The sequence below is a fragment of the Moschus berezovskii genome, chromosome 27 (genome assembly GCF_049115385.1).
Source record: "Moschus berezovskii isolate FMDL1 chromosome 27, NW_MosBer_1.0, whole genome shotgun sequence".
Taxonomy (NCBI): Eukaryota; Metazoa; Chordata; class Mammalia; order Artiodactyla; family Moschidae; genus Moschus; species Moschus berezovskii.
Genome location: NC_142486.1, coordinates 40,415,066 through 40,429,992, shown reverse-complemented (window position 1 = coordinate 40,429,992; position 14,927 = coordinate 40,415,066). Strand labels below are relative to the sequence as shown.

Below are 14,927 nucleotides of genomic sequence, written 5' to 3'. Positions count from 1 at the left end.
TGTGACCCCATGAACCGCAGCACGCCAGGCCTCCCTGTCCATCACCAACTCCCGGAGTCCACCCAAACCCATATCCTTGAGTCAGTGATGCCATCCAACCATCTCATCCTCTGTCGTCCCCTTCTCCTCCTGCCTTCAATCTTTCCCAGCATCAGGGTCTTTTCCAATGAGTCAGTTCTTTGCATCAGGTGGCCAAAGTATTGGAGCTTCAGCTTCAGCATCAATCCTTCCAATGAATATTCAGAACTGATTTTCTTTAGGATGGACTGGTTTGATCTCCTTGCAGTCCAAGGGACTCTTAAGAGTCTTCTCCAACACCACAGTTCAAAAGCATCAATTCTTCAGCTGTCAGCTTTCTTTATAGTCCAACTGTCGCATCCATACATGACTACTAGAAAAACCATAGTTTTGTATTAGTAAACTTATTTACTAGATTAGTTTTAATTTTTAAGAAGCCCAGTAAATAATGCCTTTCCCTCCTCCTTAATTTCTGAACCAATTGAGAAACAAAACAAAGATGTCATTGTATTAATGCATTACCTCTTTAAAATTTTTTTGGATATGCAGAGTGAGGCATGTGGGATCTAGTTCCCTGACTGGGGATGGAACCCATGCCCCCTGCATTGGGAGCATGGAGTCTTAACCACTGGACCACTAGGGAAATCCCTGTACATTGTATAAAATAATAATGATGATAATGTCTTTATGGTTTTTTTTTAAGAGTTGGAATTAGAATACATTAAAAGATTTTTGAAGCAATAAAGTCAGAAGTCAATGGGGATAAATACTTTCTGGAAGGAGAGTAAAGATGTTGATTAACTTTAGACTTTGCAGCAGAGTAGATCTGGTAATTCATTACTGAGCCCACCAGCACAAGGCTAGAAACAGTGTAAAACTTTCAAACTTAATAGAAAATAGAATAATCAAAAGCTTGGTTAAGTCAAGAGGAAGTGGTGTGGGGAGAGGAATTGTGTCATATGGCCTCTTCTACTGCAAAGGAGACTGAGAAGTCAGGGAAGAACAGTCAGGATCAAAGAGACGCAGGGGCAGGGGAATTTGCCAAACTCCCTTCAGCAGCACCTCACTCTCAAACATAATCGTATGAATTGTGTGAACAAATAACATCTAACTCCTACCCAGTCCAAACTCCGGCAGTTTCTTTTTTACTAGAACTCAATGAGCTGATTCTCAGATTTACATGAGTATAAACAACCAAGAAGAGCCAAGAACTCTTGAGGAAGAGAGAAAAACATGCTTTCCCAGATTTTGTGATTTATCATAAAGCAATAGTAATTAAAATTATAGTTGACAAATAGACTAAGAGAAAAGAAGAGACAGACAAATTCACTGTTAGGTATCAGAGACAATGCTTCAGAGCAGTGGGGTTTAATAAACAACTGAAGCAACTGAAGAACATTATGGAAAAAATTGAACTTGGACTTTGAATTCAAACCATACACAGAAATTGTTTCCAATGTCAAAAAACTATAGATTTTTGGATATGATGTAAGAGAGTATGTTAATGTTCTTAAATTAGGAAAGATTTCTTGAACAAGACACAAAAATAGCTGTCAGGAAAAGACTGATAAATAATGACTTGAAACTAAGGAGCACCGTGGGGAAAATGAAAAGAGAAGCTACAGAGTGGGGGAAGATACTTGAAACACATTTAACCTGCAAAAGGCTTGTATTTAAAGGATATTTAAAAGAATTCATGAAATCAATTAAACATTGTACTTTGTAGTATAACAAAGCAAACAGGCAAACATAGGTGCTTCACACAAAAAGCATATTCAGACAGCCAATAAGCACAAACAAGCTAGAAGGAAATAAAGTGACATGTTTAAGGCACTGAAGAAAACGCCTGTCAACCTAGAATTCTGTCTCCAGCAGAAAGTCAGGGATGACTTGCAAATGAACAAAAGTAACAGAATTGATTGCAAGGAGATATTACAAGAAATGTTGAGTTCCTTGATCAAAAACAATATGTCAGACAGGAGCTTGGATCTACACAAAAAAATAAAGAACACTAAAAATGGAAAATAGACTTTATTTTGTCTTTTGTGGAGTTTTTTTTTTGGCTCTAAAAGAGAACTGACTGTCTAAAGCAGACATGGGAGCAGTGTAAGTGCTCATAACTTGTGTGACAGTAAAGTGTATGGAAGTACTGGAGACTGGAGAATGGTTGTAAGTCCCGGATACCACACGTGAGGCATCTTCAAATAATGTTGGATATAGACTCTCAAGATGATTTTACACCCTGTGTGCTGTTAGTCACTCAGTTATGTCCGACTCTTTGCGACCCCATGGACGGTATGTAGCCTTCCAGGCTTCTCTGTCCATGGAATTCTCCAGGCAAGACTACTGGAGTGAGTAGCAATTTCCTTCTCCAGGGGATCTTCCCAACTCAGGGATGGAACCCGGGTTTCCTACATTGCAGGCGGATTCTTTACATCTGAGCCACCAGGAAGTCCCTTTACACCCTAGAACAAAATTGAAAAACAAAAGTTAGAGGTATAAATAATAATAGTGGAACTAAAATGGAATCATGAAAATTCCTATTAATGCAAGAAAAAGAGGAAAAAAGAAACAAAAATTTGGACCAAATAGAAAAGAGCTGGCAAAGTGGTAGATTTTAATCCAGACAGTCAATGATCACAGTAAATATGAATAGCAAGTAAAGCAGACTGTTTAGATAAAAATGCAAAGCCCAACTAGATGCTGCCTACAAACAAAGATGGCGGTGAAGTTGTAATGGGGTGTGTATATATGGGGTTTTGGGGGTGATTGACTTAGGTGATAGCTGCACAAGGGTAATTCCTTTGTAATTGCTTGTTAAAACTCCATTTTATATACTTGGAATGTATATTCCTGATAAATAAATAAAGTGGCAATCAAATGTCTGCTGAGGTGGGGAAGGAGCTTCAACTCTTCTTTTCCTTGGGATACTGTGGACTTGCACTGAACAAGGATGTACCTGTCCTTCATGAACTGAGTGCACTGACTGTTTACGGCAGCTGAGGGTTGCGAGACCTGTCTGTAAGCCACAATGAGAGGCACAGCTCTTGATTGGCACAGAGGCAGACACAAGTCAGAGAATGTCATCTCAGGAAGGGCCCCAGAGGTCTCCTGATATTGGTCCTCTCAGCGTGGCCTGTGTACCAGCAGCATCAGAGCCCTGGGAGAACTTGTTGGAAACACAGACTCCAAGAGCCACCCAGACATACAATCAGAACAACATCCCCAGGTGACTAGTAAGCACCATTCTAGCCCATCCGTCTGCTCACCAGTCCTTTTATCTGCTATGGTGATGTTAGTTACCGCCTCCTCAGTCCTGCTGTGTGGCAGCAGGTGCAGGTATTTTGGATGCTTTACGTGAGATGCGCAGTCAAGTTGCATTCAGATGAGACCGATGGCATCACAAAGGATGCCTGCCTTTATTCACACCCAGAAATCAGTCCCAGGCCCTTTCTCAGCACCTTCCTTTCTTCATGGAGCATATGTGTACCGAGCACCTGCTGCATGTGAGGCCCTGGGTCAGAGACTGGAGATACTGAGGTAATCTGAGGGGGTGGCAGTAGGTGATCAGGTTTCCAGTGCAGAGCAGAGTCTGCAGTGCTCACAGGTTGCACAGGGGACCCGGATGCACATGGGTTAGGCAGGTAATCCCAGAGGGAGAGGATGTGTGCTTGCTGGGGAAGGAGATGCCTGTGCTGACCTACAAAGTAAGAATTAACCCAAGTGGAGCAGGTCAGGAGGAGTAGGAAGGGACCATTTTGGCAATACAAATGTTTTATTGGGAATTCCCTGGTGGCCTAGTGGATAGGACTCCACACTTTCTCTGCTGGGCCCTAGTTCAATCCCTAGTTGGGCGACTAAGATCCTGCAAGCAGTGTGGTGTGGCCAAAAGAAAAAAAAAGAGTTTTATCTCACAAGAGAAACTTACAGTTAGCGTTTCCTTTCCTGTGCCTTGTTTTTGTCTCTTAATACTCCAGAGACGAATAGTGCAGTCTTCTCATTGGCCTGGTCTTTACTGTTTGATTGGAAGACTCCAGTAACTTTTCTCTGTCTCTGGTATGGTGACTGTTCTCCCTTTGGACAGGCATAGGCGTCCAGTGGAGGAACATGGGCCATATAGGAGGGGAGTTTAACTTCACTCAGGTGCTGCTGATGCTGCTGCTGGACTCTGTCTTGTATGGCCTGGTGGCCTGGTATGTGGAGGCCGTCTTCCCAGGAGAGTACGGTACACCCAAGCCCTGGTACTTCTTTCTCATGGTGAGTACTGACGCTGCTGTTTTATAGATTGACGCCAGGAGTTTTATAGCTTGTCATCAGTGTTCCTATCCCTCTTGGTGATATTGGTGGCACCTTCAAACTCCGAGAAATCTAAGTGGGGCTCTCTAATCTGGATTCACCCAAACCTGTCAACTTATGGTTGCCAAAGGAGCATGATTAATGAGTCTCAGTTTCTCTGACTCTTGCCCCACTGCTGATTCCCTGTGCAGAGGCCCCTTAAGAGTGCGGTGGCTGTCTCATGTGCCCCCTTGAGTGGCAGGCCCTACATTCCCCCACAGAATACCACCCCAACGAGCTAGAGCCCTCAGGACTCCTTGGCCTCTTTTCTCTTGGACTGGTGGCAAGGCCCTGGCGCTCTTTGAGACCTCTGTGACCCGAGGGCACAGCTTTTGGTGACGACCCCATGAAGTTCTCAGAATCTCTTCTCTTCTACAATGACTGCATTTTTCTTACAAAGTTGAGCTCGTTGTGCCTGATTTGGCCCTCTTGCAGATTCAGTCTGATCCCATCTGAATTGCACAGGTCCTCACTTCAGGCCTTGGCAAAGGCTGCCGTGCTTGCCCTTCTTGGTCTGTGGAGAAGTGGGTGGATTGTTAGCACCAGCATTTCTCCAGGCCTTTGCCCACAGGGAGGCTGCTGGCCGTCCCAACAGCCTCCACCATGCACCAGGAGTGTGCACGTGAGGCATCTTCTGTTGCTCCATCCCCCGTATCATGGGCTGTAGGTTGAAATGCAGTTTATTAGTAGTGAGTCTGAGCAAATTCTTGACTCCTTCAGGCATCATCAAGTGTTCGATACCAGGAAATCTGGCAGGCAAGGCTGAGGATGGCGGTGGGAGGAGGGAAGTGTGAGAATTTAATTTACCAAAATATTTTTCTTCCAGAAGAAGAAGCCAGTCCACCTAAACATATTAATGAGTTTACTTCCTCTCTAGCCCTCCTACTGGTGGGGAGTACCTACGTCCCTTAGGAATCCTGTGCTAGACTTAGAGGATCCTCACCAAGCTCTGAGAAACAAGTTCATTCAGGATGAGCCTACCAATTTGATGAAAGGAATTGAAATCCATCATCTATACAAGGTATCGGCTCTCAGATCTTCTGAGAACTTGAGAAATAGTGTATAGAGGTTTCTGTTTCATTCTGACAGTTACAAGGTACATTTTGTGATAGATTTCTTTCTTTTTTTTTTTTTTACATTTCAAGCAAGAAATTTATTAAAACAGGCAGTGAGGGCAGGCTGACCCCAAAGGAGTGGTCTTGTGGTAGATTTTTAATTCCCTCTGTCACATTATCCTCCAAATTAGAAGTATAACATAAAATGTCCTGTTTCCTGTCATAAAGTTAAATGACTGGATGGAGGGTCTAGATGATCTCTCTTGAAACAGTCTTGCAAATGCTAGGCACCTCTTGTTGGGGATGCCCTAGAACTCAGTCATTTGATGGCCAGCTTTAATCCACCCGTGTTCTTATGCAACCAAATCAAGTGGTAAACCAGATGTCATTGTTGGCTTCCAAATGTGGAAGTGTTCATCCTCTCTCCGGCATCTTCTGCTGAGTCCTGTGTTGGCCACGGGCTCCCATGACAGGATGCCTGGGAGTAAGCTCTATACCTGTTGTGTCCTCCAGAGGAGTCTTCCATTCCTCAGACATGATGGGCCTGCGGAGAGGTGGTGCCCTCCGTGTGGCTGATACACGGTCAGAGTCAAGGCACTAGCTCAGCACTTTGTGACCTTCCTGACCTATGAGATCAAGTGGATCACATCCTAGTCCAGGGGATCCATGGCATGGGGGATCATCCCAGCTCCTCCACACCCTGTGGGAGCAGCTGGGAATGCTCCATCTTCAGTGGATTTACTGTGGCTTCAGTACTCAGGGATTTCTCTTTTTCTTTTCTCATAACAGGCAGCCTGCAGGCACATGGTTCTGCCATGATCTCGGCTGCTCAGCAAAGCCATCCCAGAGCCCTTTGCTCTTTACTCTCACTGACTTTTGTTTATTTTCCCTGGACCAGTGGAAGCATGTTGCTCCCTGCTGTGTGCTTGTCATTCCCTGGTTGCAAGACAGCTGCTGTAGCTCATCTACAGGGAAAGATAAGAGCAAGGGGCTTTCTTTTGGGAAAATTTTTTTCCTTCCTCCCTCCCTCCTGCTCTCCTTTTCTGCCCTTCAGTAGATCACCCCTTGTTCTTCTTGCCTAGAATTCTGCCAAGTGTCCACCTCGACTTCAGAAAGGAGACTGAGAAGTCAGGGAAGAGGCCTGTCACACTTGATTCATAGTGATCACACCAAATGGTGTTGATGGCAAGGAAGTGTGCCAGCTTCCTTTCCTCAGCACCCTGCTCCCAAACACTTTAGATAAATTGTGGGGAGGAGTGACACCCAAGTGTCACCCAACTATAGTGTCTGCACTCCAGACCCCACTTCCAGCCCTGATGCAGTTAGACAGGGCAGAAATTGTCTAAGGCATAGACTGAAATGTGATGTTATCTCTGCAAATGGCATTGTGGGTGATTTCATTTTCTTCTTTATGCTCTTATAAATGGATTACTTGTATAATAAGAAATAAATGGTGTTTAAAATACTGAAAACATCTGATTTAGAAAACAGGCCAGTCTGTCTGGGGTTCTCTCCCTAAGACAACACCGCCCACAGAAGAGGCAGGGTGCCCTTTCTCAGGGGCTTGGCCAGGCAGTGAGGAGAAGGTAGGCTCGAGAAGCAGGGAGACGATCTCATTCCAGCTCCGGGCCCTTTGTCCTTGAACTCTGGCCTCTGTGGTCCTGCTGCTCTCCCACCGGGTTCCAGAGGCCAGGGAAATCCCCCTAGCCTTGCTGGTCCTCAGTAGCTCCAGGGAGCTAAACTCTCCCTTTGTGGATTTCCACTTGGAGTTCCACTGTTGAACTTTCAGGGGAAGTTGGTGTGGGTGCTCGGCCTGTCATAGGTTCTTCAGAAACGCCACAGACATGTGTGTGTGACGCTATCAGTCAAACTTGGCTTTTCAACAGGTGTTCTACAAGGGAGGGGATGAACATGTGGCAGTCAAAGACCTGACCGTGAATCTGTACCAGGGCCAGATCACAGTGCTCCTAGGCCACAACGGAGCGGGCAAGACCACCACCTGCAGCATCCTCACGGGTGAGTGTGGGTCAGGTCCCAAGGAGGCGCTGCAGAGACCCTTGATCCAGATCGAGATTTTTTTGGCTCCATTTCCCGTCATTGGATTTCCCTGACATTTTTGTTTGTTGTTTGTTTTTTACCATCTAGCGATTCACATTGCCCTGTCAGGAGGAGGGAATATCTGAGTTTTTCAGTCAATCTGAGGTACTTAGTTTCAAACACTTCCAGGAAACTGTGAACACTGCTGGGCATGTTTCCTTCCAAGCAGAACCTTTCAATACAGGGAGGCACACCTGATCCCTCAACCAAACATTTCATCCAAGCAAATCATATGTTTGATTGCCAGGAGCACTCTTAGAGTGATACCTGGTGAATTATGCTGAAGTTGTCTGTTTCAGAATAAGTTTTATGCCTAAATAATTCTTCCCATCAGCTAAAACAATATCTGTGATATTTGAAAACTCATTCATTCAAGAAAAATGTATTTATTGAAGGGTTAATCCATGTAAGGCTCTGTACAAAACCAGCAAGATACATTTCCAAATCTCAAGGAGCTCTGAAAGCTAACCAGTTCCTCCACTGGTTTTGGACACAGAACACCAGACATCTGGAGAGCTGTGAGCTCCTCAGAGTCCAGCGGCCACAACCTTCCTCACAGGTTGCTAACATACCTTCCACTGAAAACATTGAAGAGCAGCGATATTGTGAAGCTTGGTCTGAGGTGCCTTTGGTCTTGGGACACATATACACACACACACATATATTCTTTTTTCAGATTATTTTCCTTTATTGGTCATTATAGGATATTAATGAATATAGTTCCCTGTGCTAAAATATAGTTTATCTATCTACAGTAATGTATATATGTTAATCCCAAACTTCTAATTTATCCCTCCCCCTTTCCCCTTTGGTAATCATAAGTTTGTTTTCTATGTCTGTGAGTCTGCTTCTGTTCTGTAAATAAGTTTATTTGTATTCATTTTTTTTAGATCCCATATAAAAGTGATATCATGATAAATGTCTTGCATTGTCTGCCTTACTTCACTTAGTATGATATCTTTAGGTCCATCCATATTGCTACAAATGGCATTATTTCATTCTTTTTTTAATGTCTGAGTAAAGCCTTCTTTATCCATTCTTTTGTTGATGGACATTTAGGTTGCTTCCATGTCTTGACTGTTGTGAACAGTGCTGCTGTGAACATGGGGTGCATGTATCTTTTTGAATTAGAGTTTTTGTCTTTTCCAGGTATATGCCCAGGAGTGAGATTGTTGGATCATACGGTAATCCTGTTTTTAGTTTTTTAAGGAGCCTCCAGACTGTTTCTCTTAGTGGCTGCACTAATTTACATTCTTGCCAACAGTGTAGAAGGGTTTCCTTTTCTCCATACCCTCACCAGCATTTACTATTTGTAAATTTTTTGAAGTTAAGATGGCCATTTTGACTTGGGTAAGGTAACACTTTGTTGTGGTTTTGCTTTGTATTTCTCTAATAATTAGCGATATTGAGCATCTTCTCATATGCCTGTTGGCCATCTATATGTCTTCTTTGGAGAAATGTTTATTTAGATTTTCTGCCCATTTCTTGATTGAATTTTTTTTATATTAATCAGTGTAAGTTATTTGTATATTTTGGAAATATTAATCCCTCATCAATACAGCATTTGAAAATATTTTCTTCCATTCTGTAGGTTGTCTTTTTGTTTTGTTTATGGTTTTCTTTGCTGTGCAAAAGCTTTTGGATCCCATTTGTCTATTTTTGTTTATGTTTTTCTTGCCTTAGAAGACAGATCCAAAAAAGTATTGTTATGATTTATGTCAAAGAATTTTCTGTTTTCTTTTAGGAGTTTGAGAGTAGCCAGTCTTACATTTAGTTCTATTTTGAGTTTATTTTTGTACATGGTGTGAGAAAATGTTCCAATTTTATTCCTTTACATGTAAATGTCCCAATTACCTCACCACCACTTATTGAAGAGACTGTCTTTTCTACATTGTATATTCTTGCCTCCTTTGTCATAGATTAATTGACCATGAGTGCATGGATTTGTTTCTGGCTTTCTATCCTGTTCCATTGATGTATGTGTCTGTTTTCATGCCAGTATCATACTGTTTTGATTATTGTATTTTTGTAGTGTAGTGTGAAATCAGGGAGCATGATTCCTATTTTCATTCTCCTTTATCAAGATTGTTTTGGTCATCCAGGTTCTTTTGTGTTTTCATACAAATTAAAACCATCTTTTTGTTCCAGTTCTGTGAAAAAAAATGCCATTGGTAATTTGATATGGATTGCATTGAATCTGTAGGTAGCCTTGGTAGTTTGATCATTTTAACAATAATGATTCTTCCAATCCAAGAGCACAGTAAACCTTTACATCTGTTGGTGTTGTCTTCAGTTTCTTTCATCAGTGTCTTACAGTTTTCCAGATTCAGATTTTTTTATTATCTGCTTCAGTTCAGTTCAGTTCAGTTCAGTCGCTCAGTCGTGTCCGACTCTCCGCGACCCCATGAATCACAGCACGCCAGGCCTCCCTGTCCATCACCAACTCCCGGAGTACACTCAAACTCATGTCCACAGAGTCGGTGATGGCATCCAGCCATCTCATTCTCCGTCGTCCTCTTCTCCTCCCGCCCCCAACCTTTCCCAGCATCAGAGTCTTTTCCAGTGAGTCAACTCGTCGCATGAGGTGGCCAAAGTATTGCAGTTTCAGCTTTAGCATCAGTCCCTCCAATGAACACCCAGGATTGATCTCCTTTAGAATGGACTGGTTGGATCTCCTTGCAGTATAAGGGACTCTCAAGAGTCTTCTCTTAGGTAGGTTTATTCCTAGGTATTGTGTTCTTTTTTACGTGATGGTAAATGGAAAATAGATGGAAAAACAGTGGAAACAGTGTCAGACTTTATTTTTTTGGGCTCCAAAATCACTGCAGATGCTGACTGCAGCCATGAAATTAAAAGACGCTTACTCCTTGGAAGGAAAGTTATGACCAATCTAGATAGTATATTAAAAAGAAGAGACATTACTTTGCCAACAAAGGTCCGTCTAGTCAAGGCTATGGTTTTTCCCGTGGTCATGTATGGATGTGAGAGTTGGACTGTGAAGAAAGCTGACCGCCGAAGAATTGATGCTTTTGAACTGTGGTGTTGGAGAAGACTCTTGAGAGTCCCTTGGACTACAAGGAGGTCCAACCAGTCCATTCTGAAGGAGATCAATCCTGGGTGTTCATTGGAAGGACTGATGCTAAAGCTGAAACCGCAATACTTTGGCCACCTCATGCGATGAGTTGACTCACTGGAAAAGAGTCTGATGCTGGGAAGGATTGGGGGCAGGAGGAGAAGGGGACAACAGAGAATGAGATGGCTGGATGGCATCACCGACTCTGTGGACATGAGTTTGGGTGAACTCCGGGAGTTGGTGATGGACAGGGAGGCCTGGCGTGCTGTGATTCATGGGGTTGCGGAGAGTCAGACACTACTGAGCGACTGAACTGAACTGAAATGGGATTGTTTCCTTCACTTCTTTTTCTGATATTTCATTGTTACTGTATAGAAATGTAACAGGTTTTTGTGTATTAATATTTTTATCCTGCAACTTTATAGAAATATGTGTCCATATTATTACTTAATTCTTAGAGCAATGTAATTACGAACACTTATGTGTGTTTTATTCAGTTAACCAAATTGGAACTCATCAAAAGCAGGAAGGACATCTGTTTCTACTACCCCTAAATGTCCTTGTACACTGTCATGGAACATATACTCCTTGGATGCTGCTGACTGTGGCATGAAACATAGGATAGTATGTGTAGGAGCAGCAGACAAAGCAGAGGGCATCATTAAGCCTTTGGACTGTTGTGGCTCTGAATGACAATGACTTTAGGATATTATGTCTTCCACTTGCTTCTAGGACTTATTACTCCTTCAAGTGGACAGGCATTTGTCAATGGATATGAAATTTCTCAAGACATGCTTCAAATCCGGAAGAGCATGGGCTGGTGCCCCCAGCATGATATCTTGTATGATAACTTGACTGTAGCGGAACATCTTTATTTCTATGCTCAGGTGAGTCAGTGGATGATCGACTTGGTTTCCTCTGTATCCATTTTTAAGGATGATAAGATAACTTGTAACTTTCTGACTCAACCTCAGAGGGACTTGAAACCTCGTATGGACACTATTCCCTAAACATTCAGGAAGAGGAAGGGGTGTGGCATTTAAGATCTTTGAATTAAAGAGTTTCTAGAAAGTATTGTTTTAGTCTAATTATTTATTGATGAAATTCACATATCATAAAATTCACCATTTTGCTTATTTTGCAATATAAAATTCGGTAGTTTTAAAAACTACATTCACAGCCCTTATCACCACTCTCTAACTACAGAACATTTTCATCATCCTGAAAAGAAACCTGGATCCATCAATGGTCACTCTCCATCCTTCCTTCCCCCCAGCCCCTGGAAATCACTAATCTGCTTTCTGTCACTGTAGATTTGACTATTCTGAGTAGTTCATATGAGTGGAATCACACAAAATGTGTCTGTGTCTGGTTTCTTTCCCTTAATGTGTTCAAGAATTATCCATATTTCAGCATGTATCAATACTTCACTCCTTTCAATGGCTGAATAATGTTCCATTGTATGGAATTGTATGCCATATCTTGGTTATCCATTCATCAGTTGATGGACCCCTGGGTTGTACCTTTTGGCCATGTGAATAATACCATGAATACTAGTGTTCAAGTTTTTGTTTAAACAGCTAGTTTTAGTTCTTTGGAGTATATAACTAGTAGTGAAATTCATGGGTCATAAGATCTACCTCTGTGTTTAACTTTTTAAAAAACTTTCTGAGGTACTTCCATTCTAGGTGCCGTAAACTGGTATCTCATGGTGGGTTTGATTTGCATTTCCCCAATGACTATAATGATATTAAACATTTTTTTCATTTGCTTATTTGCCATTTATTTATTTATTTGGAGAAATGTCTACTAAAGTCCTTTTCCCATTTTTCAGTTGGGTTGCTTATCTCTTTGTAGTTTAGCTTTGAGAATTTTTTGTGTATTCTAGATGGTAGATCCTTATCAAGTATATGATTTGCAAAAAACTTTCTCCTATTTCTGTGCATTTTCTTTTCCCCTTGTTGATAATGTTCTTTGATGCACAAAAATTTTGCATTCTGATAAATTCAGTGTATCTGTATTTTCTTTAGTTGTTATGCTCTTGATGTCACATTTTAAAAAGCATTGCCTGGGATTTACACCTGTTTCCTTCTGAGAGTTTCTTACATTTAGGGCTTTGATATATTTTGAGCCAAATTTTAGATGGTATGAGATAGAGGTCAGATTCATTCTTTTGCATGTGGATATTCAGTTCTCCAGCACCATTTGTTGAAAAGACCATTCTTTCCCCATTGAATGATCTTGGCACCTTTGTCAGAAATCAATTGACCGTGGATATATGGGATTATTCCTGGACTCTCAACTCTATTTCATTGGTCTATACATCTATCCTTATGCCAATACCACAATTTCTTAATTACTATAGCTTTGTAGTAAGTTTTTAAAAAATATTATTTATTTATTTGACTGTGCCAGGTCTTAGTTGAGGCATTTGGGATCTAGTTCTCTGATCAAAACTGGGCCCCCTGCATTGGGAGCATGGGAGTTTTTGCCACTAGACCACCAGGGAAGTCCCTGTAGTAAGTTCTGAAATCAAAGAATGTGAGTCCTCCAACTCTTTTTTGTTTGTTTTCAAGATTGTTTTGCCTGTTCCAGGTCCCTTGCATTTCCATGTGAATTCTAGGATCAGCTTACCCTTCGACTTTTTATTCTTCTAATATGCTGTATCACTGCAATGCAGTTCAGCACTAACGATGGAGTCAGTGCACACTTCACATGCTACAGGCACGTTCCCCACAAGACTGCTGCCACTTCAGAAAACAGCCACGAGCTTGGGGTTCCCAAACAAAGCACTTCCAACAACCTGGCTACGAATTTAGAAGTTCCCACTGACTCCTCAGTTTCACTAATTCACTAGAATGACTCACAGAATTCAGGATTATATTATATATAATGTGTATACATTATAAAGGATACATAAATCAGGACCAGCCACAAGAAGAGACATGCAGGGTGATGTCTGGGAGGGTCCCAAATGAAAAGCTTCCATGTCTTAAGAATGTGTCACCCTCTTGGTGCATCACTGTATAGAGTGTAGCTCACCTAAGCTTCACCTGAGTGTCTAGTTTTTATTGGAGTTTCATTACATAGGTTCATGATCGAATCATGAACCTTGTGACTAAACTTAATCTGCACTCTCTCCCTCCTAGCAGATCGGGAGATCAGATTGATAACCTGGCTCAAAGTCCCAACTCTCAAATCACATGGTTGATGTTTATGGTATGACCAGCCTGAATCTTGATCATTTCAGTAGCACGTGTGACCTGAGGGTACTACCAGGAATAACACAGACATACCATCACTCCAAGGATTTAGAGGCTCCTCCCAGTAACTGGGGACAGACACCAGCCAGATTCTTTATTATTTAATACTTACAGTGATTCTTAATATAGTGAACCTTTCTTCCTTTCCTGGGATAAATCCCACTTGGTCATGGTGTATAACCCTTTTAATATGCTGTAGTACTTAGTATCGGAGAAGGCAATGGCAACCCACTCCAGTACTCTTGCCTGGAAAATCCCATGGGCAGAGGAGCCTGATACGCTGCAGTCCATGGGGTCGCGAAGAGTCGGACATGACTGAGCGACTTCACTTTCACGCTTTGGAGAAGGAAATGGCAACCCACTCCAGTGTTATTTCCTGGAGAATCCTAGGGACGAGGGAGCCTGGTGGGCTGCCATCTATGGGGTCGCAGAGTTGGACATGACTGAAGCAACTTAGCAGCAGCAGCAGCAGTGCTTAGTATTAATAAGTCATTTATTTAGATGGTGCAAGATGTAAAAGCCAGGTCTTCCCTGGCAGTCAAGTGGTTAAGACTCTGCCCGTTCACTACCAAGGGCCTAGGTTCAATCCCTGGTCAGGGAACTAAGATCCCACATGCCTCACAGCTTGTGGAAAAAAAAGATGCAAAAGCCTTGTATCCCTTTCTGTGAAAGTAGTAAGTTTACTCTGTATCTTTCTCATGTATAGTCATATATATATATCATAGCCCCCCCTTATTTGTGGGGGCTTTGCTCCAAGACCACCAGTGGATGCCTGAAATCTCAGATAGTACTAAAGTCTCACATGTCCTCTGTTTTTTTCCTGTACATGAAACTGATGACAAAGTTTAATTTATAAATGAAGCACAGCAAGACATTAACAACAATCAATAAAATAGAACAATTATAATAATATACTGTAATAAGGGAGCTTCCCTGGTGGCTCAGATGGTAGAGAATCCGCCTGCAATGCAGGAGACCCAGGTTCAGTCCCTATGTCAGGAAGATTCCCTGGAGAAGCAGATGGCCACCAACTGCAGTATTCTTTCCTGGAGGATTCCATGGACAGAGGAACCTGACGGGCTGTAA

The 14,927-nt window shown here is 42.2% G+C and overlaps 1 protein-coding gene across 1 annotated transcript in view; it reads left to right on the top strand.

Annotated features, from left to right (window-relative positions):
• Positions 1–14,927, top strand: part of LOC129545829 (ATP-binding cassette sub-family A member 17-like) — a 74,245-nt gene that overhangs the window by 13,129 nt on the left and 46,189 nt on the right. Inside the window, exons 8-11 of the mRNA XM_055410520.2 lie at positions 4,103–4,275; positions 5,231–5,374; positions 7,295–7,424; positions 11,311–11,465. Of these exons, the coding sequence (XP_055266495.2) occupies positions 4,103–4,275; positions 5,231–5,374; positions 7,295–7,424; positions 11,311–11,465 (602 nt within the window). The remainder of the gene's footprint in view (positions 1–4,102; positions 4,276–5,230; positions 5,375–7,294; positions 7,425–11,310; positions 11,466–14,927) is intronic.